Below are 27,908 nucleotides of genomic sequence, written 5' to 3' on the forward strand. Positions count from 1 at the left end.
CATCCTTTGGGTAGACCAGTTGTAGGAAACTGGAGCCCAGAGAGAAGTGACTAATCCAAGGTCATACAGCTTGTAACTCACTTCTGAGATTGGAATCAAGCCTCCTGATTCCAAGGCCTCTCTGGGAATCCTGGCTTCAAGGAATAGTGATACCTGACATTCACTGAATGTTACTTCCATACTGTTCTAAGCAGATGACATGTACTATCTCATCACTCTTCCAAACAACCCTTTGAGGTAGGGTCTCCTATGATCTTCCAGTTCATACATTAAAAAATTTAGGATAAAAGAGGTTAAATAACTTGCCCAACATGACAGAGTGAATTACTGGGGGAGCCAGGATAGAAACCGAGGCAGTCAGAGGCCAAAGCCTTCACTCACAGGTGGAACCTCCTCCAGTAGGGCTTATTCCAAATCTGGCCTATGAATCACCACTCTCTGATATTTTTTGCTTTCCTAGGAAATATGGACCCAAACTTTTCTGGCAGGGAGAGGGCCCTGTAGTAACCACTTGCCTTCTTCCTGCTCAGAGCCATGCCTCCAATTCCTTGGTGAATATTTGCTTCAAGCTGCACAATGAGCCTTCTTATCTCAGTCAATGGGCTTGATGCAAGGCAAGCGGATCTTGCAAAGAGGTGTGTGGAGGGGATGCCGGGGTGGGGGTAAAGATCCTAATGGATTTCTTAGGCTAATGGCCTGGGATGGGCCCTGGAAGGTTCCCAGACCCCAAATGATTTGCAAAAGGCAGAAGAAGAAGGTGGGGCAGATTGGCCTGGACCTTGGGTACATATTTGTCTCTAACCATGACTCACTTCCTTCTGGAACAGGGCCTCAGGTGAAATGTTTGTCTGCTCCACCTCCCTTAGTGCCTTATAGCTCCCCTCCCAGTGGAGCAGGTGTCTGAGAGTACGGTGCAGCCTTGCCCTTCTGTCCACCCTACAGAGTCCACGGCATGGCAGCCCAGGCGGCTGGTGTATCTAGGCAGCGGGCTGCCGCTCAAGGTCTTGGCTCCAACCAAAAGGCTTTGAAATACCTGGGCCAGGATTTCAAGACCCTGAGGCAACAGTGCTTGGACTCAGGGGTCCTATTTAAGGACCCCGAGTTCCCGGCATGTCCATCAGCTTTGGGCTACAAGGATCTTGGACCAGGCTCTCCGCAAACTCAAGGCATCATCTGGAAGCGGCCCACGGTAAGGAAGCGGGCTTGCTGTTGAGTGACATACAGGGTGGAGGGGCCTTACATCTGATCAGGAGGAACTGAGGGAGAAGTTGAGGCTGTGGATCCTAAGTGTCTGGATCTCACATTTCAGACCCCTCCACCACCACCTTTTTTTTTTTTTTTTTTTTTTTTGAGACAGAGTCTTGCTTTGTCGCCCAGGCTGGAGTGCAATGGCACGATCTCAGCTCACCACAACCTCCACCTCTTGGGTTCAAGTGATTCTCCTGCTTCAGCCACCCGAGTAGCTGGGATTATAGGCATGTGCCACCATGTCTGGCTAATTGTGTATTTTTAGTAGAGATGGGGTTTCTCTATGTCGGTCAGGCTGGTGTCAAACTCCCAACCTCAAGTGATCCACCCACCTTGGCCTCCCAAAGTGCTGGGATAGCAGGTGCGAGCCACTGCACCTGGACCCCCCCACCATCTTTTGAACTTTTTTTTTTTTTTTTTTTGAGACAGAGTCTCACTCTGTCACCCAGACTGGAGTACAGTGGTGCGATCATAGCCCACTGCAGCCTCAACCTTCCTGGGCTTAGGTGATTTTCCTGCCTCAACCTCCCAAGTAGCTGGGACTATACGCATGTGCCACCACATCCAGCTAATGTTTATATATTTTTGTAGAGACAGGGTTGTGCTGTGTTGCACAGGGTGGTCTTGAACTCCTCGGCTTAAGCCATTTGCCCACCTTAGCCTCCCAAAGTGTTAGGATTACAGATGTGAGCCACCATAGCCAGCCTGAACTCTTGTTCAGAGGCAGTGAGGTATAGAGAGAAGAGCATGGATGAGCTTTGGAACTAGGTAAGTTAGATATGAATCCTAGCCCTGCCTGTGTTGTCTTGGGCAGGTAAACTCTGTGAGCTTTAGTTTTCTCATCTGTAAAATGGCATTTACTGGCACCTTATTTTTCAGGTTGGTATGAGAATTAGGGATAAATCTCAGGGCATAGTGCCCAGAACATAATAGATGCAGAATACATAGTTGTTATTAATGCATATGGTCCCTGGACCAGTGCACAATGGAGCAACTCAGTGCTGGATACAGTTAGCCCGCTGATAAATTGTGACAACATCATTGCTGAAAGGTGCACGGTTGCTCAAGGTCATGAACTGACATTCCATCAGGGCTGGTGAGTGGAGAGGTGGGAGCTGGGGCTCTGGGGATGCGGACGGAAGGCAGGGGCTCCTAGATGTAGTTACTGATACTACCCAAAGCTCAAGGGCAAGGGGTGGAGAACGGTCCTCCCAAAACCTCGGCCCATGACCTATCACTATGTGACCCTTGTCAAGTGATTTAACCTCAGGGTTGAGAACCGCCCCCATACAGAGTGGTTGTGAGAATTGAGCTCATCCATACAAAGTGCTCTGTTCAACAGAGCTCATAGCAATGTCTCAGGAGCGGGACTATGAAACGACCTGGGCACCTTTTGTCTTCGAAGCCATGATAGGGAAATCAAGTCAGGGTTCCTATTTTCTTGGCAGTGGTTGAAACAGGAAGATAAAGGGAGAGCACTTCTTCTAAAATGGTCAAAATCACTATTTAACTCCAGCTACCTCTACCCTTTTTGCTTTGATCCTGCTGATTTTGCGCAACAGTTTTCATTTCTGAGAATAACTCCTTCGCCATGCTGCCCTCCCACACACCGTGGTTCATCTTCCCATTCTCCTCTGAAATCTATGAGGTTACCTGGTATGTTGATAAAATCCAGATTGGGAGTTATGGTTTTATATTCTAATTTCAAGACGGCCACATTTCATTTCAACGGACAGTTTTTTTGGGCTTCTGTTTTGTGCCAGGCATGGGCTCTGCACTGATTGGGAAGGTGGTCAGGGAGAAACTGAGGAATGAGCTGTGGTCTCAGCTCGGATGGAAAGTGTGGGGAGACACAGGTGTGAATAAAGGACTGATGCCCAAGGCAGAATGAAGTAAGAACTCTACAGAGGCATAAATGATGGGCCATGGGAACCTGGGTTGTCACCACTGGGTGATAAAAAGCCTTAGGGAGGGGTACTATTGCAGATCCCAAGGGTCTTGGGGTAGGGGATGGAGGGGGAGAAAAATTTCCTTTAGAGACCAAAGTTAGGTTTCAGTTAACCTTTGCTTAATTTTTCTCCTTTCTTTGAAATCCTTAGAGACTTTACCTCCTTAACCACATAGCCTATTCTTCCCCAAACCATGTCTTTACCTGTTCTCATGGTCTGTGGAAATGCGGTAATTGTAGACTGGATGTGCCGATTTGTGGCTGTCAATGGAAGAAGTAAAATTCAGAGCATGAGGCAGTGGAACCTGAGTAATGTGGAAGGTGCAATTGAAGGGCTCCTATCTGGAGTATTCAAGTGTGTGTTGAGTAAATAAATGTGTGTCAAAATTTAACCTCTCCATCCCTAATCATCAGTGAAAAATGATCACACAGCTGCTTTTGGGCAGGCTCATGCTCATATACCACAAGGTTACATTAGAGAATGCAGACTTATCCTCTAAGATCTTACAGGTTATTGAATAGACTCCTGAATCAGTAAAGATTCTGATCCTATCTCTATGAGGAACATACACTGAACGCTGAGAAAATTAGCCTATTCCTAAATGGTTCATTATTATTTTTTTCTCCCGAGAGGCCTTTCAGGGGTTTGCAAATAGATTGGGGTATCCAGAAATGTGGTGCATTATAAGTTTACTTGTTGCATTTACTTATTTATTTTTAAATTGTGGTATGATACACATAACATACAATTTACCATCTTAACCACTTCCAAATGCACAGTTCAGTGGCATTAAGTACATTCCCATTGCTATGCAACCATCACCACGCTCCATCACCAGTATTTTTTTTATCTTGCAAAACAGAAACTAAATACACATTTAAAAACTTCCCATTCATTCTTCTCCCAATTTCTTTTCTTTTCTTTTTTTTTTTTTTTGAGATGGAGTTTCTCTGTTGCCAAGGCTGGAGTGCAGTGGCGCAATCTCGGCTCACTTGCAACCTCTGCCTCCCGAGTTCAAGCGATTCTCCTGCCTCAGCCTCCCAAGTAGCTGGAATTACAGGCGCCCGCCACTATGCCTGGCTTATTTTTTGTATTTTTAGTAGAGATGGAGTGTTGCCATGTTGGCCAGGATGGTCTGGAACTCCTGACCTGAAGTGATCTGCCCACCTTGGCCTCCCAAAGTGCTGGGATTACAGGTGTGAGCCTTTGTGCCTAGCCATTCCGCTAGTTTCTGACAACCACTGTTCTACTTTCTGTCTCTTTGAATTTGACTGTGCTGGGTACCTCATATAAGTGGAATTATACAGTATTTGTCTTTTTGTGACTGGCATAACTCACTTAGCATAATATCCTCAAGATTCATCCATGCTGTGGCATATGTCAGAATTTCCTTCCTTTGAAGGTTGAAGAGTATTCTGTGGTGTATATAGACCACAATTTGTTTATTCACTCGTCCATTTTTGGTCTTGGGTTGCTTCCACCTTTTGGTTATTGTGAATCATGCTGCTACAAACATGGGTATACAAACTTCTCTTTGAGACCCTGCTTCCAGTTCTTTTTGTTATATACCCAAAAGATATGACCTGTGGCTGGATCATATGGTAGTTCTATGTTCAAGTTTTTGAGGAACCGCTGTACTATTTTATATAGTGGTTGTGCCATTTTGCATTCCCACAGCAGTGCACAGGGTTCTGGTTTCTCCACATCCTTGCCAGTGTTTGTTATTTTCTTTCTTTCTTCCTTTCCTTTCCCTTCCCTTCCCTTCCCTTCCCTTCCCTTCCCTTCCCTTCCCTTCCCTTCCCTTCCCTTCCCTTCCCTCCCCTTCCCTTCCATTCCCTTCTGATGGAGTTTCACTCTTATCACCCAGGCCAGAGTGCAATGGCGCAATCTCGGCTCACTGCAACCTCTGCCCCTCAGGTTCCAGTGATTCTCCTGCCTCAGCCTCCTGAGTAGCTGGGATTACAGGCACTTGTCACCATGCCCAGCGAATTTTAAATTTTTAGTAGAGACAGGGTTTTGCCATGTTGGCCAGGCTGGTCTTGAACTCCTGATCTCAGGTGATCTGCCCCCCGTGGCCTCCCAAAGTGCTAGGATTATAGGCGTGAGCCACTGCGCCAGCCATTTTCTATTTTTTGATAGTAGCCATCCTAATGGGTGTGAGGTGATATCTTATTGTGGTTTTGATTTGTGTTTCCCCAAAGATCAGCGATGGTGAACATCTTTTCATGTGCTTATTGACCATTTATAGATCATCTTTGGAGAAACGTCTAACCAAGTCCTTTGCCTTTTTTTTTTTTTTTTTTTTTTAAGGCAGAGTCTCACTCTGTTGCCCAGGCTGGACTGCAGTGGCGCGATCTCAGCTCACTGCAACCTCTGCCTGCCGGATTCAAGTGATTCTCATGTCCCAGCCTCCCAAGTAGCTGGGACCACAGACTCCCACCACAACATTTGGCTAATTTTTTTGTATTTTTAGTAGAGATTGGGTTTTGCCATGTTGGCCAGGTTGGTTTCAAACTCCTGGTCTCAAGTGATCCACCTGCCTCGGCCTCCCAAAGTGTTGGGATTACAGGTGTGAGCTACTGCGCCCAGCCCCTTTGCCTATTTTTAATTGTGTCATTTGCTTTTTTGTTTCATTGCTGCTTTTGAGGATGATTTGGTACTTCTTCAGTGTTGGGGGCTTTAAGTCAGCTGACTAAATGTGACTCCTATGATCCTGGTTCCCACACAGATGTTAACTTCTACCAGCCTTTGGGGGAAAGGAGATGAGATGTGCTGAACGTATATGTACACATGTTTTTGTCCTTTCAATAATAAAATAAAGCTTGATACTTAGATGTTTTCTGAAATCATACCATTTGACATCTTGTCACTGCTGGGTGTTTCTGCCTGTTCATAAGCAACTGGGCAAAGATTTGCTTGGGCTCTTGTCCCAAGGGTTTCAGGACAAGTTTGCCTAGAGGAAGGGCTCAAGGTCAAGCATGGGTTCTCAGGATGAGCTTTTGGTTATTCACAATCCTGAGACTATTTAGCGTTGGGCAAGAACAAGCCTATCACAAACGGCATGGTTGGCTATGCGAGATCAGGGGGTGTTCTTAGCAGGCAGATTTTTGCCTCCTTATTTTCTGACTTCCCCTCTGTGCTTGGTCAATGCCCAGCCCAGGTCCTGTGGTTTGAGGAATGCCCAGCATGAGCGGGCCCTGGTGCAGCGCAGTCAATGATATTCTTCCCTGAAGTGTCCACTTTTTGGCAATTAAGTGGTTTATTGATCTTAAGGAGAAATACAGCAAGACAGCAATGAAGTGATGTCAGCTGCATAGTAAGGACCCAGTTCAAGAGAAATGTCAAGGGGATGAATTGTTGGGAGGTTAGGATAAGGATGAGGGTGAGAGGCCTCAGCTTGGAGCCACTCTTTCTTCAGCTGCCGTGTCTTGGATTAGTGAATCTGGAGTTTTCAGTTTAGCCATGATTTATTGCATGCTGGTTGTGTTCAGATGCTGGAGAGGAGGCTTTGTGGAGCTTTGGCTCATCAGGGAGAGATATATGGACAGCTGGCAGGCTGCAGAGTGGTTAAGAGCATGAGCTCGTGCATCAGGTAGATCAGGTTTCTGGTCCCTTCTGTGCCATTTGCTAGCTGAGGAACCATGGAGAAGTTACTAACCACCCCAAGACTCAGTTTCCTCATCCATAAAATAGGGATAATAATATTACCCACTTCACTGTTTTTTGGGAGGCTTGAATGAGGAAATCTAGCTACTATTACAAGACAGAATATCCAGAGGGTGAAATAAGTAGAAATATGAACAAAATGCATGGGAGTTCAGGGGAAGAAGCAGTTAAATTTGACAGTGAAATTGGGGCAGGTTAATTACTGGAGACATTTGAGTTGGGATTGTTGGAAGAGAATCACGAGAGAGACTGAAGAGAAGGCGCAGGTGTGGGCAGAGGCACTGAGTTGTGGCAGTGCATCGGGAGCAAGTGTATTCAGAGGAAGGTGGGAGTCCATTGTGATGGGAGGAGAGTCATAATCACTCACTGTGGGAAACTGACAGACAAAGCTGGAAACATCCAGTGGGGCCAGATCACAGAGAGACGGAAGTTCTGGGTCAAGCAATGTGGCTCTCCTTGAAGGTGATGATGATGAAGATGGCAGCATCTCTGGGGGTTCTAAAAACCAGAGCTCCTAAAGTGCAAACCAAAGCTATCAGACATGGGTAATGCTCTAGGAGAGCAGTGTGGCCAAGTAGTCAGCATCACTGAGACAGTGTGGATTTCAGTCACTTACTGCCTTGGATTCTTAACTGACACCTGTATTTCCTTAGGCCTGGTCATCAGAGGCTGATCCTAGGTTAGAGTAATTTGTATTTATGGAGTGTTTTGAAATCTTCTCTTGAGTAATAGAAAACAGTATTACTAAAAAGACACGGTTGTTATTAGGAAAGATTAAAAAAGGGTTCCAAGTGTGGGTAGGTGTGAGGCTGCCCCTTTACAGAATTCTGCCTCTTTAAAACTTCTCTGACTGCCAATTACTTTGTATCTCTGATCTGTGCTTCAACAGCAACTTAGGAATGGAGAGAAGACTTGGGGTAAGTTCTTTGGACATCGTAGTGAGATGGAATCTCCTTGCAAAGCTGGGGATTTTCTTTTTCTTTTTTGAGACAGAATTTCACTCTGTCACCCAGGCTGGAGTGCGGTGGCGCAATCGTGGCTCACTGCAACCTCTGCCTCCTGGTTTCAAACAATTCTTATGCCTCAACCTCCTGAGTAGCTGGGATTACAGGTGCACACCACCATGCCCAGCTAGTTTTTGCATTTTTATTTGTAGAGACAGGATTTCACCATGTTGACCGGGCTGGTCTCAAACTCCCGATCTCAAGTGATCAGCTCACCTTGACCTCCCAAAGTGCTGGGATTACAGGCATAAGCCACCATGCCCAGCCCAAAGCTGGGGACTTTCTGTGGTCCCTGAAAGATTCATGCAACATATTAGTCATGACATTTCTTGGTGTGTGTGTATGTGTTTTTCTGAGGTGGGGATATTTTTGAATTATACTGAGTACCACATAGTAAAATGGACATTCTATCTACCTACAAACCACTTAGCACCATTCTGTATATTTCACTTTCAGTTGTCTGTAGCCTTTGCCAATCACTCTGTCTTCCAACCCAAACTCAACATTTTAATAGAACTTGGGAAGCTTATTAGATATGAATCTAATGAAATTCTATCTCATGAGCACTGTGACACAAGTAATTGAAGATACAGCTCAGGGAGTTATTTTGGAAGCATCAGCATATTCTGCGGTTAATAGTTGAAGCCATGGGGTTGAATGATGTCACCGAGCAAAAATACTTAGGGGTGTTACTGCTGTATGAAATGGGATAACCTCAGAGGGTTCAGGACCAAGAGTCAGGGGTTCCTTGGTACTTAGGGGCAAGCACAGTGGAGGAATGCATGAAAGAGACTGAGAAGAAATGCTCAGAGAGGCGAGGAGAAAATCAAGCGTGAGTAAGGGTATGGAAGTCAAGGGAGCAGAACTTTCAGAGAGGAATAGCCAATGGTACCAAATCCAAAGCGAGGTTAGTTATTGGTGACATGGGTGAGAGGAGTTTCATGAAGCTATGGATGTAGAAGTCAGATTTCAGGAGACTGACAGATGAATGGAGAATGAAGAACAGGAACCTATTTATCTATTTATTTTTTGAGACAGAGTCTCACTCTGTTGCCCAGGCTAAAGTGCAGTAGTGTAATCTCGGCTCACTGCAACCTCTGCCTCCCAGGTTCAAGTGATTCTCTTGCTTCAGCCTCCTGAGTAGCTGGGACTACAGGCGCCCACCACCATGCCTGGCTAATTTTTGTGTTTTTAGTAGAGACAGGGTTTTGCCCTGTTGGCCAGGCTGGTCTGGAACCCCTGACCTCAGGTGATCCACCTGCTTTGGCCTCTCAAAGTGCTGGGATTACAGGCATGAGCCACCACGCCCAGCCAAGAACCTATTTTAAGAGAGTTTTTAAGAAAAGAGATTCTTCCAAACCTCTATAGAGTGTGCTGTCTTTTCTTCCCTCTTGACAATACAGCCTTTTCCTTCTTTTGTTTTTAAAACAACATTAAAATTAAATTTTTTTTTCTCTTTCTTTTTACTTATTACTCTTTCAGATCTCTCTGCCTTTTATTTGCCAGAAAATGACTGCCTGGAGACTGGGAGCTCTTGAGCACCCGGGGTGAACATTTGCAGCTACAGACTTTTAGAACACCCAGATTGGCTGGTGCCACCTTTCTCTTTAAGTTGCTACCAGAGATTGCAAAAGACTGAAAGCGAATGAATAAACAAAAAACTAAAGGTCCATTACTAGAGAACTTTTATTTACAAATAAATAAATAGAAACAAAATAAGCAAGCTAAATAACGTGTAGTACTTTTAATGAAGTTACAAAGCTCTCTATGTCCTAAGAAAGATGCATGTACAAGACATATGTGATAAAAATGTGTGTATGTATATAGATGTGCTTTTATATCAGAAGACAGTTTCTGGAGGGACACTTAAGAAACGTTACCAGTGCGGACTCTGGGGTGGAAAGGATTGTGTGTTTTACACCAGTATTTACTGTTGGGGATTTTCTCATGTTCATGTGCTAATTTTTCAAAGAAAAACAGGTAAATAAATTTTTGTTGTTGTTGTTGTTTTTGAGACGGAGTTTCACTCTTGTTGCCCAGGCTGGAGTGCAATGGTGTGATATTGGCTTACTGCAACCTCTGCCTCCTGGATTCTCCTGCCTCAGCCTCCTGAGTAGCTGGGATTATAGGGGTGCACCACCACACCCGGCTAATTTTTGTATTTTTAGTAGAGACGGGGTTTTACCATGTTGTCTAGGATGGTCTCGAACTCCTGACCTCAGGTGATCCGCCCGCCTCGGCCTCCCAAAGTGCTGGGGTTACAGGCATAAGCCACTGCACCCGGCATAAATTTTTTTAATACTTGAAAAAAAAAAAAAAAGTCAGCCCAGAGGAACTGTTTCTGCCATTTCAGCAGGAGCCGTCACCTTATAGAGGCTATGGGGCTGCCACCTGGAAGGCTCCACCACCCACAATAGAATCCCAGAATCCCTGTTGCCAGCTCCATCCAGACCCCAAGCGTCTGCCCTCAGCCCACCCTCCTGCTTCCCGGTCCTTTTTGATCTGCCCTTTCTTCACCTCTATGAAGTAAGAACGAAATGATTCTCTCTCTCTGTGGCCAGACAGTCTTTGATGTAGTGCAGCCCAGGATGCCTCTGAGTAAATGTCGGCTGACTTCCGTTTTGTCCATTGAGGTCCTGTCCTTTTCCCCTAGCAGTTTGCCTGGTGAACAGGTAGACCCATCTCTTCTTTAGGAACCAGTACGTAGACTGCTCCTGCATCCTACCTTTCTAACAGACAGGCATCATCTCCCACCCACTAAATCTTGCAGCCATCATCCCTGTTGGGCCCTTCTCATTTTTCTCTCTTTGTGTTTTTTCTCCTTTTGTGGATATAGCCTACATTCTATTATTATGCACTAGCCTTTTTTCTCTGACTTTTTCATAATGTCAATCTTGGTTTCCTATATACACCACAAGCACCTTGAGGCCAAGAACTACGTGGTTTATTTCTTTTCTTTCTGCATTTCACCATGTTTCCCTCTTTCCCTTGCCTGCCATGGTTCAAAGGGTACTGGATACAAAATGGGCACTCAAAAAATCCTTGCTGGGTAAACAAAGAAAGGATGACTAAAGCATGTGTCATTGTGCCCCAACAGAGCACCAGGGCCATGAGACTGCTTGTAGGCAGATGGCAGTTGAGATAGGTGAGTGGAGGAAGTGCAGGTCAGGTGTCTGAATGTATCAGAGATGAGTTCTCTTCTCAGGATACATGGTACTTCTGACACCTCAGTGTGACCATCAGCACATGGGGTCATTATCATTTAGTCAAGACTTTAACGAGTGCCCACAGGGTGCACAGCAGTGTGCTAAATATTCTTCTAATCTTCTCTTTATGTAAATAGAGGTGTTTTCTGAATAGGTGATATCATTTTTCATCACATATTATCTCAGCCTTTGCCTTTCTCCTACCTCCGTGTTCCTCACCACCTTTTCACACCCACACACCCACACCACACATATAGTATTAAAACACTAGTTCTATCTGGGTGCTGTGGCTCATGCCTGTAATCCCAGCACTTTGGGAAGCCGAGGCAGATGGATCACTTGAAGTCAGGAGTTCAAACCAGCCTGCCTATAATGGTGAAATCCCGTCTCTACTAAAAATACAAGAAAACAAAAAACAAACAAACAAACAAACAAAAAAACATTAGCCGGGTGTGGTGGCACGTGCCTGTAATCCCAGCTATGTGGTAGGCTGAGGCAGGAGAATCACTTGAATCCGGGAGGCGGAGGTTGCAGTGAGCCGAGATCATGCCACTGCACTCTAGCCTGTGCAACAACGCGAGATGCTGTCTCAAAAATAAAATAAAGTAAAATAAAATAGAATAAAATAAAATAAAATAAATAAAAAGTAAACAAAAAATGAAAACACTAGTTCTAGCAGGGTCTCTGGACTCCAGCTCCGGGGACTCTGGGACTCTGATGTTCCTTTCCCCAGGCTGCCACCGTCACCGAGCACCTTGTGACTTGTGTTTTGTTCCAAATTGCTTTCAGGAGTTGTGTCCCAGCCCTCAGTTTATCATTGGTGGAGCCACGCGCACAGACATTTGTCAGGGCGGTCTAGGTGAGTAATCGGGGAGAGTCTTATTTGTTTTGGGAGAGGGTGGGTGTGTATGTGTCATGAGTAAACATCAGATGAAGCGGTGAGACTTCACTGAGTGAATTAGGTACCTGATGTGTCTGTCTGGGTTTGTGCTTTTTGAGACTACATCCTTCACTGTGGGTCCAAATGCTGGAACTACCTCTTGGCTCCCCCTAATGAGAGATTTTGCCAGCTCATTTAACCACTTTAATGCTAGAGCAAGGAGCCAGGATTACAGGCGTAGAGTACATATCTGTGCTATACCGTGTTTTTGTTGTAGTTACCTTTAAGTAGACATAACTTGTCCTATGGAATGACGGGCTGTCATAATAAGTGCCTTTATAATTAGTAGGAAAACAAGAATCTTATTTTTCTAGCCAGGCATTCTTTCATAGGCCTGGGATCCTGCAATCAAAAACCTTCATTTCTGACCTTATCATGTTCCTTTTAAATTGGGGGCAGTTGAGTTTAAGACATAATTTCATTTAGTTTTGTAAGTTCTAGCCTCCATTGTCAGAAACCGAGGCTCTCCTTGGTAGCAGACGAGCTTTATTGATCTCATGAGCCCTCCTGATACCAAGGCTTCACAGATGGGAGTTTCTGTGTTGAATTGGACAATCCTTACATTTTATGGACAACGTGGCTCTGAATTGAATTTGAGGGGCTTCCAAACCACCATCCAGTGACAGCTGCAAAATACAGAACTGGAAATGAAGGCGGAAAAGAAACAAATGCTGCTCACTGAAAATCGGCAACACAAACAGAAACCTCAGCATCACATGGATCCCATAACCACCCCCCCCTTTATTTTTTTCAGGAGGTTTTCTCTTTTTTCTTATTCTTATTGTAACCAGGAAAGCCCTTTCTCTTCAACCTGCTGGAAATGTTCATGATTTTGAAAATCACAAGGCGTTTTATATTAAATGCTTCCAATGTTCTCTCCTTTAATGAATATAGCAAATACACCTTAGAAAGAGCTCACAGAGCGTGACATCAAGCAGCGGGAATGATTCGGGGTGCCACATGCGAGCGCGTGCCCGGTTCCCTGAAAACCACAGCCTCCATTTCCCGAGCTTTTGTGTGAGGGCTCACAGAGGGGTAGCGTTCTGACCTTTTCTTGTTCTGGGTAAGTGTGGTGCCTTTTTACTTCCAGCTCCATGTTTAACCTAATTATGCCTGTGTCTCAGGGACACACAACTTCGAGTGCGCCCCAAACAGCTCCTTGTTGGAGATGTGTTAACTGTGGGAAAGGTATTTAATAAGTACCTTTTCCTTGATGGGCTTGGATGGATTTTTCTTTGAATAGTTTTAAGCAAGGAGAAGTGAGGGTTTCCAAAAAGCGGCCTGAGCGTTACCATGGTGAGTGCGTGCTGCCAATGGAGACGGAGGCTGGAAGCACAGGAAATGAACCCAACCAGCTCTCCGAATCCAGCTCACATCAGAACAAATGGGGCAGCCTCTGTGGTGGCTGCCCCGGGGAGCCCAGCCACTGCGGTGGTTTTTAATGAACAGAGCGGAAAGGGGCTAGGGAGTCCAACCTCCTGAAAGGAGCCCGGTGCAGACTGAGCCTCTGCCAGTAGAAAAGAAGATTCACAGCGCCAAGGCTATAACCCAGAGCATCAGGGTGGGGAGCTAGGGGCTGAGTTGCAACAGCCTCTGTGGCCTGAGGGATCTGAGTCAGGGCTGGTCCTGAACAGTGGGTAAATTGTGAGAGATTAAGAGGAGAGATTTCCCACTCGACATACTGTGTGTATTCCCAAAGAACAAGGGAGCAGCACACAGAACTTGTTGAATTGGGGCCTGATACGCATTAACGTTTGTTAAATGTTCTGTTGGCTTTTCAGAGCACAACACAGCACAGTGTAATCTGCTCTAAGGGTTTCTAAAAAAAATGTTTATATATATATAAATAATAAATAAATAAATAAAAATATAAATAAATGTATACATTCATATATATTTATATATTTATATATGTGTGTATATGTATATATATATTTTTTTGAGACAAGGCCTGGCTCTGTCTCCCAGGCTGGAGTACAGTGGCCCGGTCTTGGCTCACTGCAACCTCCTTCTCCTGGGCTCAAGTGATCCTCCCACCTCAGCCTCCTGAGCAGCTGGGACAACAGGCATGCACCACCACACCCAGCTAATTTTTTTGTATTTTTTGTACAGACAGGGTTTTGCCATGTTGTCCAGGCTGGGGTTTTTTTTTAAAGCAGTTTATTTGTATGATGAAAATGATGTCTTTTTCATAGAGTTCTGTGTTATTATTTCATCATTATTTTGAATACACACAATATAAAAATTAAAGCAACTGAAAAGCACCCAGTGAAGTCTGTTTCCCAACTGTCTCCACTGACTCCATTGCTCACTGCCTTGCAGCCACTCAAAAAATTTCCTCCGTGTTTCTTTATGCAAATTCAAGCAAATCTAAGTACATATTCTAAATATCCCTTTCTTGTATTGAAGGCAGCACACTATCAACACTGTTTGGCACCTTGCCATTATTTGGTGTTATTTCACTTAATAAAGTATTTGGGAGATCTTTCCACACCAGTCTATAAAGAACTTGGTTCTCTGTGAACCATTCCAAGTGTTGCACTCCGTCATGAGTGTGCACTGTGGTGGATTTATCCTGTCTCCAAAGGATGGACATTTGAGTTATTTTCTCTCTTGCATTCGTATAGAACACGTGGCAGTGGATCTCCTTGTTCGCACTTCATATTGGGTGTGTCAGGCTATTTGCCAGCAAGTCCAAAGTCTGGCTGCTTCTGTCAGGGTGGGCTATGTGTTGTCCCTTCCTCCCTACTGTCCTTGCTAAGCCAGATTTTCATCCTAAATGTGTGAGTCTCTTGGCTACCATCAGATCTTATGCTTACATAGAGCCCAGGAGCTGGCTTCCTTGAAGACATATTTTAGGAAAATAAAGATTGAGGAAGCTGAATGCCAAGGATACAATTGTTTCAAGTGATTTTTTCCTGTAGAATATGACTTTTCTTTGGGCAGCTCAGTCCCCGAAGGAGGACAGGATGATTTTACCTCCACTTATGTAATTAAATGACTAATCCTTTGTTGAAACAGCCCTCAAATGAAAGCCCTCCCACAACACGCAGGCCTCCTGGCACACTGAGAAGGAGAGTTCTTCTTCAAAGTTGCTGTTCCTGGCAATCCCAGCCTTTCCTTGCTCCATCTTCTCAGTGGAGCCTGTTCTCACCATGTCTAGCAAGGGCCACCCACACTCAGTGTCTTACCGGAGTGCGAGGCAGACCCAGGGCTGCCCCATGTGGTGATGGAGTAAGCTGTAAGTGTGTGGTCCCCTGTGGGTCATGTCTGTGGGTGCTTTTTCCAGTGGATGCTCAAGGGTGCACATCACTCAGGAAACTGCAGGGACCCAGCCAGTCCCTCCACTGCTCGTTCCATCACAGTCTCTCTCCCTTGCATTTTGGCCTATGCACATTTCAGAGCATCTCCAGACCTCTGTGGCCACTGAAATAGACTTTGTCCTGTGAATATAGTACCCATTTCTGGCTTTGTGCAACGCCTTATAAGTCATACCCATATATCAACTAGAACTCCTTTAGTCACTGGCTTTCAAAGTCCAACCCAACTATTAATAGCTTAAGGAAAAGGAGAATTTACCGGCTTATCCAACTAGATCATGGAAGGGGAACGGCATTGTTGGCCTCGAAGCCTGGTTCCAGGGATCTAAATGTTCCTGGCACACTCTCTGCCCATCTCTCTTCTCTGTTGATGTCTACAGGTTGGCTTCATTCTCTTCCATGGCAGATAGGACCTATCTGGCAGGAAACAGGACCACTAATGATTCCAGACTTTCTCTCAGTATAATCGTAAACCTGCTTTGGTTTTACTGATCTCAGAAAAGGACTGTGATGTTATGGTTTGGGTCTTCTGCCACTCCTTGAGCCAGTTACTGCAGCCAGGGCAGTGAGGTGCCATATGGTTAGCCCAGCCTGGATCAGGGGCCCATTCTTGTTGTTGGGAGCCTCTTGTGACTGGGAACCTTCTCTAAAACCACAGGGAGAGCTATCCAAAAGAAGGGGCATGGCCATGGCTCTGGGCAGACAGAATAAGGCAGGTACACCCCAACATGTAAATGGAGGGGGATCCCAGGTCTGGTCCAGCCTGCACTCTCCCTCTCCAAGGCCACCTCTTCCCTCTGAGCCCCATGGCCCTGGCATCTTTCCCCCTCTCCTAAATCCATCATTCTGCAATGCTCCTGGAAATATCTTTGCCAAGGGCCCCTCCTCTCTCTCTCTTGATCTACCACTAGCAGCATCTAATTCAGTATGCACAGGTAGTCTTCTTGTTGCACCTCTGCCCTCCCCATCTCAGATATCACAGCTGTAAAGTGCGGATATAATCAAAGCCAGCTGGTCAGGTGGCTGTGATAGGTAGAGAGTTGACACTTGGTTCCTTGTCCTTTAGGAAATGGGGGCTCCCATGGGTGGAGGGGGATGTTAATAACCCTGGGAGTCCTGACTGTGCGCTCCATGAGACTGTCTTACACGTCGATATATCCATGGTGCCTGGTGCCTAGCAGGGCTCCATAAATGTCTGTTGCACTTTTGATCTGTTGGTGTAAACCCTCTGCCTGTCATCGTTATTAAATCATTTGAAAACACAGATAGCCTAAATCCAAGGATTTTTGTATTTTTCATTTTCCTTTGCCAGTATCACTCTTGACAATCAGGCTGGATCAGGCATTTAGAATAAAAATTCCATCCTGAGGTTGCCTATGTGTCTCTATTTCAAAAGATTTCAGAGTTTCATGCAAACCAGCTTGTCTGCATGTCTGTCCCCAGCTTGCTGACACTGCTGGGTGGGTACATTAAGGGGGTTAGAAGTGCTGGCTGATCCTTGACAGTGGAAGGATGTCCTGGGAACAGGTCTTGAAGGAGACTGTCCCCAGCCTGTGATGGTGGCTGTGGATAAAGGAACACAGTGCTCATTGCATCCTGGGGACCCCAGCGGAACTCTCAGAGTAAGCCTGTCTCTCACAGGCTCAGCAGTAACTGCTAACTCTACCTGCCATGCAAGCTCCATCCAGTTCTTACCTGAGTGCATCCACAGGTAGGGAAACACTAAGGCATGGTATCATTTGTGCCTATGGTTGTGAAAATGCAACAGGACTTGAATCGTCTTTATGTGTAACTAGGCCCAGAGGCCACATGAGCAATGCTACATATAAAAGTAGAAGAACTTGGTCTCTAAAAACTGAAATTTGATGCTTGCTGCTTTCAGGAATGGGGAGCAAGAGACTTTCTTCTTTCCTAAATGAGGACCAGAGACTTCCAGAATGTAGAAAGAAATTAGAGTGCTTTTTGAGTAACACATTGCTAATAGGTTTATCCAAACTTTGAATCTAGTGGGTGGTTTATTTTCCACTGGGATTCATGAGTGAGATGAGCTTTGCCTTAAGGGTTTGGTAAGTGCCGGGGTTTCTTTCTCTGTCTCCTGCCTTACCCATCTATTTTTCACTCTGTCTTATATTGCGTGTGTTTGTGCTTGTGTGTGTTTTTCTCTTCTAACCCCCTTTTCTCTATTGACCTGATTTTTCTCTTCACCTCTATGAAATGGATGTCTTTTTCATTTTTGTTGCATTTATTGAGTAGAGTTTTATATTCTGTATTTCTGTTTTGTAAAAAGAATGACTGGACCTTTTCATATGTCTCTAAAGGCAAACAAGGAACCAACAGCAACAACCTAAATCCAGTTGCCTTCTCTTCTGCATCCTGCACATTGATTTTCCTCTGTGAGTCCACGCTTCCCCACAGAGCCAGGCCTGGACTCCTGGAACAGGGGCCTGGCATGCACATCTCTAGTCAGTAATTGGGAGTAGTGTCAGCATCTTTAAGATCACCTTCCTGGACACCTTTTGATCTGTAGCATCCTTTGAGGACTGTCGCAAAGTAAATCAATTCACTAGGACTGAGCAGATACTTTTAATGAGCAATCAGGGAAGCCTCAGGGAACGTAAAGGGCCAAATCTACTCATTGATTCTGGAGAGCACAGGGTCAGGCCTCCGGCAGGTGGGAAAAACTGCAGATGACAGCTCCATGCGATCCAGGGGGCTTAACTGATTCAGAGGAAGTTCACTTTGCTACCCGCGGTGGTTCCCTTTCTCCGCGGCACATCTTTTCCCTCCATCTTGGGTCCTGGTGCTCATCCCCCTCTGGTTTTGTTACACTAACACCACTCTCCTTTCTACTCTGAACAAAGGGTCCAGGACAACTCATTCCACTTTAATGAGAGTTTGAGGTCCTGGATTACAGGAGGATTTGCACATTGCACGTTATTTCAGGAGCACGAAAGAATTCTGCTTTGCGTGGAGAGTTCCACAAACCTTCACTAACTTAGCTCCTTGCAGTATTACTGCAGGAGATGAAGTACAGTCATGGAAATCAGGGGTAATTTTCATATCACATGACAGTTGCTGCAAATATCCAAAACCCCACGTCTGCTCACTGCCATTTCATAATTATGTTGTCTATCAGGCCCCTCTCCAAATCTTTTGTTCAAGACATTAATAGAAAAGCATAGCATTATTATACTTTTTAATAAACATATTTTGATAACTTTCAGTATAATTGTTTTTATGGCCCTATTTTTAGTCTGAAGCATTTGCCAAAGAGGTCCTTCCTGTAAACCAAAAAGTGACCGCAGCAAGTCTCAATCAATTTGAGGTTTTATTTTGCTAAGGTTGAGAACACATCTGGGAAAAAGAAACACAAGTCACAGTAGGATCTGTGACCTGTTCTTTTTCCAAAGAGCGTTTTGGGAACTTCAACATTTAAAGAGGAAAGAGCAAGCAGGAGGGAAGAAAAAAAAGGAGAGGGTAGGCAATGAGGCAAGTGGTTACATTCTTGTGAGACTCTGATTAGTGCTCAGTGAATCTACATTTTACATGTGAAAAGAAGTGGGTAGAGGAAAAGTCATTTATGCATTTTTCTTGTGTTCAGTAAATCTGCATTTTACATAGGATAAAGCAAGCCTGTGAAATTACAACTATCTGTTTGGGAAGAAAAGAAAGGTAGTTTTTGGGTAACTTAATTCCCAAGTTTAAATTTTCCTTTACCATAATGAGTTTGGGGTCCCAAGATTCCACTTTTCTTTCACAATGCACAGGAAATGTTAAGAATCTTGCCTTACAGGCATGCTGGGCTCCTTCTGCCAGGGGAGACTTCTTTTTGCCAGAAGAGAATTTTGTCAGTGTTCTCCAGTTTCACCTACTCAGAGGTGACCTGACTATTCCTCACTTTGTAAGAAAAGTACAAAATTGCCAATGAGCCTGAGTCTCCAGGAAGACACCTTCTGAACCTTATGAGAGGTGGCAGGTGGTCCCAGGCCAGGAGATGCTCTCTGAGCTCCAGCTCAGCTGGGCCGCCTGAGGTTTGGGTCTGAAAATCAAGTCTCAGAGTGTTGCTGATTCCTACTGAGAGGGTTGCTTGTTAAAATGAATCTGTTCTGCATTCTAGGGGATAATTATTTTAACACCTTTCACAGACCCCAGTGGTAGGACTTGACTTCACACCTACCAGCTCTGCTCTCTGCCTGTGCCTTCAGTTTTGCAGACATCATCCCAGGGCCGAAGGACAATTTCTCTGTCACAGACTGGCCGTGAGTCTTGGGTTTCTTCAGCTCTCTCTGACTTATTAGGGGTACCCTGCTGCCCCGCCTCAGCCATTAGTTCCAGCACTTGTGGATGGTTCTTAAAGGGGACAACTAAAAGAGATCTGAAGACAATGCAGTTGATTAAGCATCAGTAATGCAATGTTCCAGTCCCCAAGGCTCAAGGGAGCCTATGCATGCTCTCTTGGGGATGTGGTTGAAGAGAAAAAGGTGGAGGCAGGCTGGTGCAGAAGTAGGAAGCGTGAGGTTACAGGCTGTGTTAAGGCCTCTGTCACATTCAGGGCAGCTCTGGGCATTTACTGGAAGCCCTGGCAGCAGCATCTGGCACTGGCTGGGAGACGTACACTCTCAGTTCTTCAGTAGGCTGGCTCCCGCCATCCAAGGAATAGAGCAGGATGCTCCCAGAAAAGGCTGATCCTTCTGGAAGCAAATCCATACCACCTGCTCACGGGGGAAAGGACAGGTGACGCCCTTCTAAGAGGCCATGAACCTGAGGAATGGAAACAAGTGCCATCTAACAAGTCCTTTGCAGACACTGTTCTCTCTCTAGTGCTTTCTCTTGGCCCTGTGGTTGCTGTGTCACCTCCCTCTTGTTGTCTCAGCTGTTCTTGCTGCTTTGGGCTGGGCAATCCCTCGCCAGCTGGCAGAAGTGGATTGGGTCTTTCCTGTACAGAGTGCAGTCTATTTTCCCCACAGTACTCCCATAGTCACCTTGTAAATTTACAGGTGGCATTTCTTGCTGGCTTAGGGAATGGGATGAAGCCACTCCATACCTTGCCCCAAACCTGCTCCTTGAAAGTGGAGCACTTTGGTTTACCCTCTCCCTTCTGCTCTGGGAGGCCTCTTTGTGCCTCCCTCAGGGGTCCCATAGGGTAGCTAAGCAGCCCTGGGATGTGTTCTCTGGCTTCATGACCCAGTACCTGGTTACTTTGGTCTGCATTCTTGTTCAACCTTGGTCCCTGATGCTCTGCCACCTGGGACCCCAGCCTTCCGCTCTATAGTGGGAGAGAGACCTGGGGATCCCTCCCCAGTTGCATCTGGAGCCCCTTCTGTACACGTGTTCAGGCCTCAAAAACTGTGTTTCTCCATCATTTAACAGGACAATGCCTGGAGTGATCCCCCCATCCCCTTCAGACTTGGCTTAGGCTCGTATTTCCTCAAATTCCATTTGCTCTGACTTGTTTTGCATGTCAGCTTGGGAGCAGTGTCTCCTTTCTCTGCTGGATCCTGGGTATCCAGAGTTGGAGGGTGTGATGGTTAATACTGAGTGTCAACTTGATTGGATTGAAGGATACAAAGTATTGTTCCTGGGTGTGTCTGTGAGGGTGTTGCCAAAGGAGATTAACATTTGAGTCAGTGGACTGGGAGAGGCAGACCCACCCTCATTCTGAGTGGGCACCATCTGATCAGCTGCCAGCGTGGCCAGGATAAAAGCAGGCCGAGGAATATGGAAGGACAGGGCTTGCCGAGTCTTCCCAACTTCATCTTTCTCCTGCGCTGGATGCTTCCTGCCCTTGAACATCGGACTCCAAATTCTTCAGCTTTTGAACTCTTGGACTTACACCAGTGGTTTGCCAGGGGCTCTTGGGCCTTTGACTACAGACTGAAGGCTGCACTGTTGGCTTCCCTGCTTTTGGGGTTTGGGGACTTGGACGGGCTTCCTGGCTCCGCAGCTTGCAGACAGCTTATTGTGGAACTTCATCTTGTGACCGTGTGAGTCAATACTCCTTAATAAACTCCCTTTCATATATATATCTATCCTATTAGTCCTGTCCCTGTAGAGAACCTTGACTAATATAGACAGATCTAGGGAAGGATTAACTCTGGGGGCCACAACTCCGATGCCTACAGAGGCCACATAAATGAGTAAAACAGGCCAGGAGGAGGTAACAAGAGAGAGCAGTGGGGACTGTGGCAAACCAGAGAGCATGCACTGTGTGAGGAGGAAGCCACGAGCGAGGAGGAGGAACCACGAGCGAGGAAGTCACCTCACTCTAGCTGGATGTCACCACGCAGGAGCTGGGAGACCTTCCCAGACTGCCCTGCATTTCCTAGCGCTCCCCTAGAAACTCTCACTCCCCTCACCCTGCTCTGGTTTCTTTACAGGATTTACCACCATCTGCCACATGCGTTTATGTATTGTTTGCCGTTCTCACTAGTATGTATACTCCATAACATCAAGGATTTTATTTTTCCCCACTGTTGTATCCTTAGGGCCTGGAATACTTGGCACAGAGTGAATGCTCAGTAAACATTTGTAGAATAAGTAGAGAGAGAAATTTTGGCCAGATTTTGCAGTTTTTCTAAGAAATCGGAAATCTAGGAAATTCCGTCATGGTGTACTATGGTCAGGGCCAGAAAGTGCAGAAGGCTGTGACAGAGCCCATCGATCTCATCTTCAGATTCTTACAAAATAGATCCCAGATTCAGGTATGGCTCTATGAGCAAGTGAATATCTGGATAGAAGGCTGTATCACTGGTTTTGATGAGTATATGAACTTTGTATTAGTTGATGCAGAAGAGATTTATTCTAAAACAAAGTTAAGAAAACAACTGGGTTGGATCATGCTAAAAGGAGATAATATTACTCAGCTACACAGTGTCTCCAACTAGAAATGATCAATGAAGTGAGAAATTGTTGAGAAGGATATAGTTTGTTTTTAGGTGTCCTTTGTCCAATATGAACATTTATTCATATTGTTTTGATTACCCTTTTGTTATTACAAGATGACAATAAGTACTGTGGGATTGTTTGTATTAAATTTTTTTTTTTTTTAAAAAGGAAATCAGAAGTCTAGATTTTCTAGAAATCTAGAAATCACTATGCTGGCCAGGACTGTATGCGCTGGACAGACTAGATCTGCAAGCAGGTTAGGACAGGTTTATCGCCTTCAGTCTACATCAAGCCCCTATTGGGCCTGAATTATGGTGCGGACCCTGGGGACTTTCTACATTCCAGTCAGCTTTCACCTGTGATCTGCGTTGAGCTACTGCAAGTTGTCCTCACTTTGGTGTTTGGAGAAACTCTGTGCTTCTGTAGATTGTGTTCCAGGCTTCTGTGCAGTCAGAAGGCTTTCTCTGCAGTTGCCCTGCCCACCAGCCTGGCCAGGGTCCCCTCTACTACTCCCTTTAAGAGTTTTGCTTCCTTCCTATTTCCTTTCACATATTTTTGCTCTTCAGCATTGTACTCAGGATATTTTCCCAGCCTCAAAATATCTTGTTTTCTGCTCACATCACCCCACTGGGTTCCTTGGCATTTTAACATTTGAGGGCAGTTCATCTCATCTCAGTATATTTGAGCCTGGAAGACCACTCTCATCTTGCTAGGAGATGCCATTATCTCTATTTAATATTCGATGCAATTTAAAGATCGCTGTACATTTGGAAACCTCAGGATACCTAGCCCGGAGTTGGAACTGCCGTGCCACTTAGGATCATTTTTGGAGGGGACGTTTGACAGTGTGTCAAGACTGTCCCCAGCAATAACGACAACGTGCCATTTTTGTATCTCATCATGTGTATTTCAGCCATGGCTGGAGCTAACAATTCCATCTCAGTGCTCCTCTTTTCATTTCTTTCCCTGTTACACCTGACTTCTAGCATTTTTGTCTTATTTTTGAAACCAAAGAGCATTATAATTAAACTCAATAAGCAAGCTGCTTTCCCTTGAAACAGGCTCTGAGATGTATTTACATAAGCCTCAAATATATTTACTCAGTGGGTTTTTTTCCCCCTCTGGTGAATCAATTCCATTTTTTAATTTACTAAGAAAAATTTTTCCCTCTAAGCAGCATTAAAGGTTTGATTTAAAGCTGGAGGTGAGGCAGAAAGTCCTGAAGCTGTTTCATGCCATTCAGTCTTATTCCTTCCACAATCACAGAAACAAGATGGATGAGCATTGGCTTGGTGGGCTTCATAAGCAACTAGGAGGAGCTCTGAAATAATCTGAACAAGCTTCTTCAGCTGTGAAGAGTTTGCTTGCTTTTTTTTTTTGCCTTTCCCTCTCCACTGAAAACTTAGAAGGTAAGGCAAAAATGGCTTCTGATTCAAAGATGACCCGCCAGGCTTTCCTGTTCTTTCCTCTGTTTTGAAGTACATTAACTCTCTGGGGTGCTCTGTAGCTCCTAGAAGCCAAAGACTCCCCCTGGCCCAGAATTGTCCTCGGCCAAATGTAGTGATGTGTGATAGCTGCCCTCCCTGTGGAGCTGGCCCCCACGCTGCTATCAGGTCTGACATCAGGTCTGAGAGGCCCCTTCTGGGTCGTCATGGGAACCAGGAGTGGAGGTGCCAGGAAACCTTTGGGGGGCAGCAGAAGTGGATTATTTAGTGTGCCTTATTATATGTAGCATGACTCCAAAGAGTTATTTTGAGGCTATAAAAAATATAGTTGCCATAAATGAGTCATGTTACCATTGTTCAGAATAACACCAGTACTTTGGGGGCTAATCTTTGAAACTCTTAGTGACTTTCTTCCCTGGGTGACCCCAATACCCCACCGTCTGCTGAAAACACAGCACTTGGGCCCTTTTGAGTTTTCTGGGTATCTGTTATGCCCAGGATTGGTGTTCTCTATAATCTTGCTTCTAGAACACTGGTAACTTGCTATCATCCACTCTAAAAGGAGGATGATGTTCTAGTAAGGTGTGCCAGGTTCTTAATTTACAAGTACAGTAGGAGGTGGGCTCACGGTGTTGAATGGTGGTGGATTGAAGTACTGTCGGTTGGTTGTGGATGCTTACAGGAGTGAGGAAACATGTGGTTTATCTGACATACTCATTTGTCAGAATCAGGAAGAACTTTCACAGCCCACTTACTCATTTAAATATTTGTCAAGTGTCTTCTTCATGCCAGGAAACAGCAGAGAACAAATAGGCACTCTTTCCTCTTCTGGGAAAGAGGGCGGGGAAGAGGGTTCCAGGCTGCAGGAAGGAGATGAATAAAGGTCCTTTGGCTAGGAAGTGCATAGCACTGGGGCAGGGGACTTGCAAAGTAGTGGTAGGACTGGGGCAAACATGGAGCAGTCAATGCAAAGGCTGAGAGTGGAGAGGGGGGCAGTGGCCAGATCACGCAGGGCTCCAGCACTGTGTGAAGAATTCTGGACTTTATTCCTAAGGGCAATGGGGAATATGGAAGATTTTAGAGCAGGGCTGTTTATAGCCAGATTTGCTGCAGTGTGGAGAGTGCAGACACCAGAAAGAGACAATTGCAAGACAGGAAACCTTCATTATTTGCAGATAACTGATATTGGAAAGGGACCACTGAAAGTAAAATGGGGGCCCATATTTCTTAGTAAACAGTTTTTTTTTTTAATAAAAGGTTTGATTAGTATCTTACTTTGAAAAAAATACAAACAAATATAAAAAATTTTCATGTGACTTCATATTTCGTGATACTTATGTAATAATTGCAGCTTTGTGCTAGCTCTTAGAACAAGGAATGAATCAGTTATTGACTTTTTGGAGGGAGAACTCATGCAGAAAAGATGACGAGACATCAGGATGCAACACTTTTCACTTCCCGATTGAGTTTTGAGGAAGAATCATGAAAACTTTCAAAGATTTCATTAGTTTCTCTAAGGCCCTCCTTCAGTACTTTGACACTCAAACCATTCCCTTTTCAAGGACCAGTCCTGCCTTGAACCTCAGTACTTTTCCTTCCTCAGCTGCAACCGCTTTAACTCTGCCAACTTCTTCTTGGTCAGTGGCACTGAAGCAGATCTCCAGTATCACTTTCATCGACTTCATGAAATCCAGCAATTTGAGCAGAATGTTCAGTGTCACTTTGCAACCACCTTGCATTGTATCTGCATGTGAGGTGGGCATGGTTGGTAGTTCTAGTGTGTCTAGTGTTAGGTGGGGAGGGATGGTTGGGTGAAAACTCATGAATATTTTCACATCATGACAATTTTGCTTCTTTTTGCAACCTCCTAATTACTGCTCCTGGATAATGACTATTTGGAGAAAGAGGGTCCCTTATAGTCTTACTGGGAGTGGAGGCAATGGCAGTAATGTTAGGGAGGAGGATAGGATTTGAGAGCTATTTAGGAATAAAATCAAAAGCACTTGGGAAGCAATTGGATACGAATGGAGTGAAGAAAAGGAATCAGAATGGCTCCTCAGGCTTCATGCCTGAGACAGGACACCTGGGCAGGAAGGCAGGTGGTGGGAGTGAGATAGTAGTCCTACATCCTATCCCAAACACAGGGGTGGATACGGAAGGACACCAGCAACTTCCTGGTATCATTTCAGTTTTTGTTTTCCTATAGGCAGTAGACGCTCAATAAACATTTGCTGATTCACTTGTTTGGGTTCCCTGGTGTTTGTGTTAATTGTATGTTGGGTGATAACAGTGAATAATAAGGAGGTTTATTGAGGGCTTTCTATGTGGCAGGCACTCAGCTAGGCACCTTGTGTATCTTATTTTTATCTTTATAACAACTCTAGGAGTCAGGCTGTTTTATGTTATTGCAATGTAAGGAGATGCTATTTCATGAGGTAAGTCAGAGGGTGAACCAAATGCTAGCAAAGGATGGGGAGAGGGGGTGGTTGGTGGCAATTGGAAAGTGAGGATGAAAAGGGGCTGATGAGAAGCTATGTGTAGGTTTACAGGAGGAGGGACTGTTCCTGAAATTTCTTTTTTCTCTTGTACAGAGGTCTAGGGCATTTATTTCAAATGATGTGAATGTATTTACTTCAGCTTCCACGTGGCACTGCAAGATTTGGGAAGGCAGAAAACTCATCATCTTGCTAGAACTAGTCCCGGCTCTGACACTGTCCGGCCTTTGGGGTCCCTTGAGCTCAGAGCCTCAGCTATACTTGTCTGGCAAATGGTCATTAAATAGCCACTTTGTCTTGTGCAAAGCACAGGCAGATTCAAATACAGGAAGTGTTAAAGGAAAAACTTTAGACAAAATAAAAGTGACAGGGTTTATTCAAGCAAAGAAGGATTCGTGATTTGGGCAGCCCTGAAAACCAGAAGAGGTTCAGAGAGCTCCGCTGCAGCAGCGTGGGCTTTTAGAGGCTGAATATGGAAGTAAGAGAAATACAACACATTTGATTGATTACATGGAAAGACTGGTTTTAGGGATTAGTTGGTGGTTTCTGATTGGTAAAGTCTCTAGTTTCATTTTACTGTTTGCATCGGGCTTTGGTTTGCTTAGGTAAAAACTTAAAGTGGTTTAGCTGCCCCAGTCTAATGGCTTCCCAATTAAAATGATTGTAACAGAAGCCACTCTCCTTGTGCAATACACCGATGAGGGTGTGGCTTATGTGATTTCAACTCTTGGAGGGTAAAAGGCTGAGCCTACAGTACATTTTTTTTCTCATGTGCACTTTCTAGGAACTTACCCTGTCCAAAAGCCATCTGATTAATCTACTTTATTTTATTTACTTATTTATTTTTTGAGACAGAGTCTTTCTCTGTGACCCAGGTTGGAGTGCAGGGGCACTATCTCCGCTCACTGCAACCTCTGCCCTCTGGGTTCAAACAATTCTCCTGCCTTAGCCTCCTGAGTAGCTGGGATTACAGGTGCGGGCCACCACGTCCAGCTAATTTTTGTATTTTTAGTAGAGATGGGGTTTCACTATGTTGGCCAGGCTGGTCTCAAATTCCTGACCTCAGGTGATCCACCTGCCTTGGCCTCCCAAAGTGTTGGGATTACAGGCGTGAGCCACCTCACCTGGTCGGATTAACCTACTTTAATTCTACATTAGCAGGATTTATTGTGGGCAACTTCCAGATGTGCAAAGTCCATTAGGCTGAAGTACATTTGCAGGTTCAAAGAAGGTGCAGAGAACGGTGCTTTAAACCTGACTCAGAGCAGGCAGGTGGTAACGGGGTGAATGGATTAGGACAGAGCAGGGCCCCAGCATAGCGACTCATGTTTTTAATTGTGCATGTGAGCTTCTGCCTGAGATTGTTTCCTTTGGTTCTACGTTGTTTGTTTGAGGGAGAGTAGGGACCACAGAGCCTGGGGTGTCAGCAGAAGGCCCTGCCTACAATTCCCGGAGGCACTGAAGGTCCTGTTTTGTCCTGAATATGGAAAGGCCAGGGAATTGTTCCTTAACAGCAAACAAGCAGTTGCTTATTGGAAGAGATTGTACTCAGTCTGGGAGAGAGAAGCTGGCTTACCCTTGGGGGAGCATTAATCAAGATACTCCAGAGGCTCTAAAAATATCATACCTGCTGTTACATATACACTCATGTGTATCTTTGATATCTTTTATGTCATGATGTCCTCCCTAGCCAACTGGAGACTACACACACACACACACACACACCCGCCATACAGTCTTCCCTCTGTAT

At 45.1% G+C, this 27,908-nt stretch overlaps 1 protein-coding gene across 1 annotated transcript in view; it reads left to right on the plus strand.

The window, feature by feature from the left end:
- Positions 1-865: 865 nt before the first annotated feature.
- CAPN8 (calpain 8) overlaps positions 866-27,908 on the plus strand; it is a 73,797-nt gene continuing 46,754 nt past the window's right edge. The window contains exons 1-2 of the mRNA XM_012000991.1: positions 866-1,189; positions 11,863-11,932. Coding sequence (XP_011856381.1) covers positions 953-1,189; positions 11,863-11,932 — 307 coding nt within the window. The 5' untranslated portion in view covers positions 866-952. The remainder of the gene's footprint in view (positions 1,190-11,862; positions 11,933-27,908) is intronic.

The sequence above is a fragment of the Mandrillus leucophaeus genome, unplaced genomic scaffold (genome assembly GCF_000951045.1).
Source record: "Mandrillus leucophaeus isolate KB7577 unplaced genomic scaffold, Mleu.le_1.0 Scaffold645, whole genome shotgun sequence".
Taxonomy (NCBI): Eukaryota; Metazoa; Chordata; class Mammalia; order Primates; family Cercopithecidae; genus Mandrillus; species Mandrillus leucophaeus.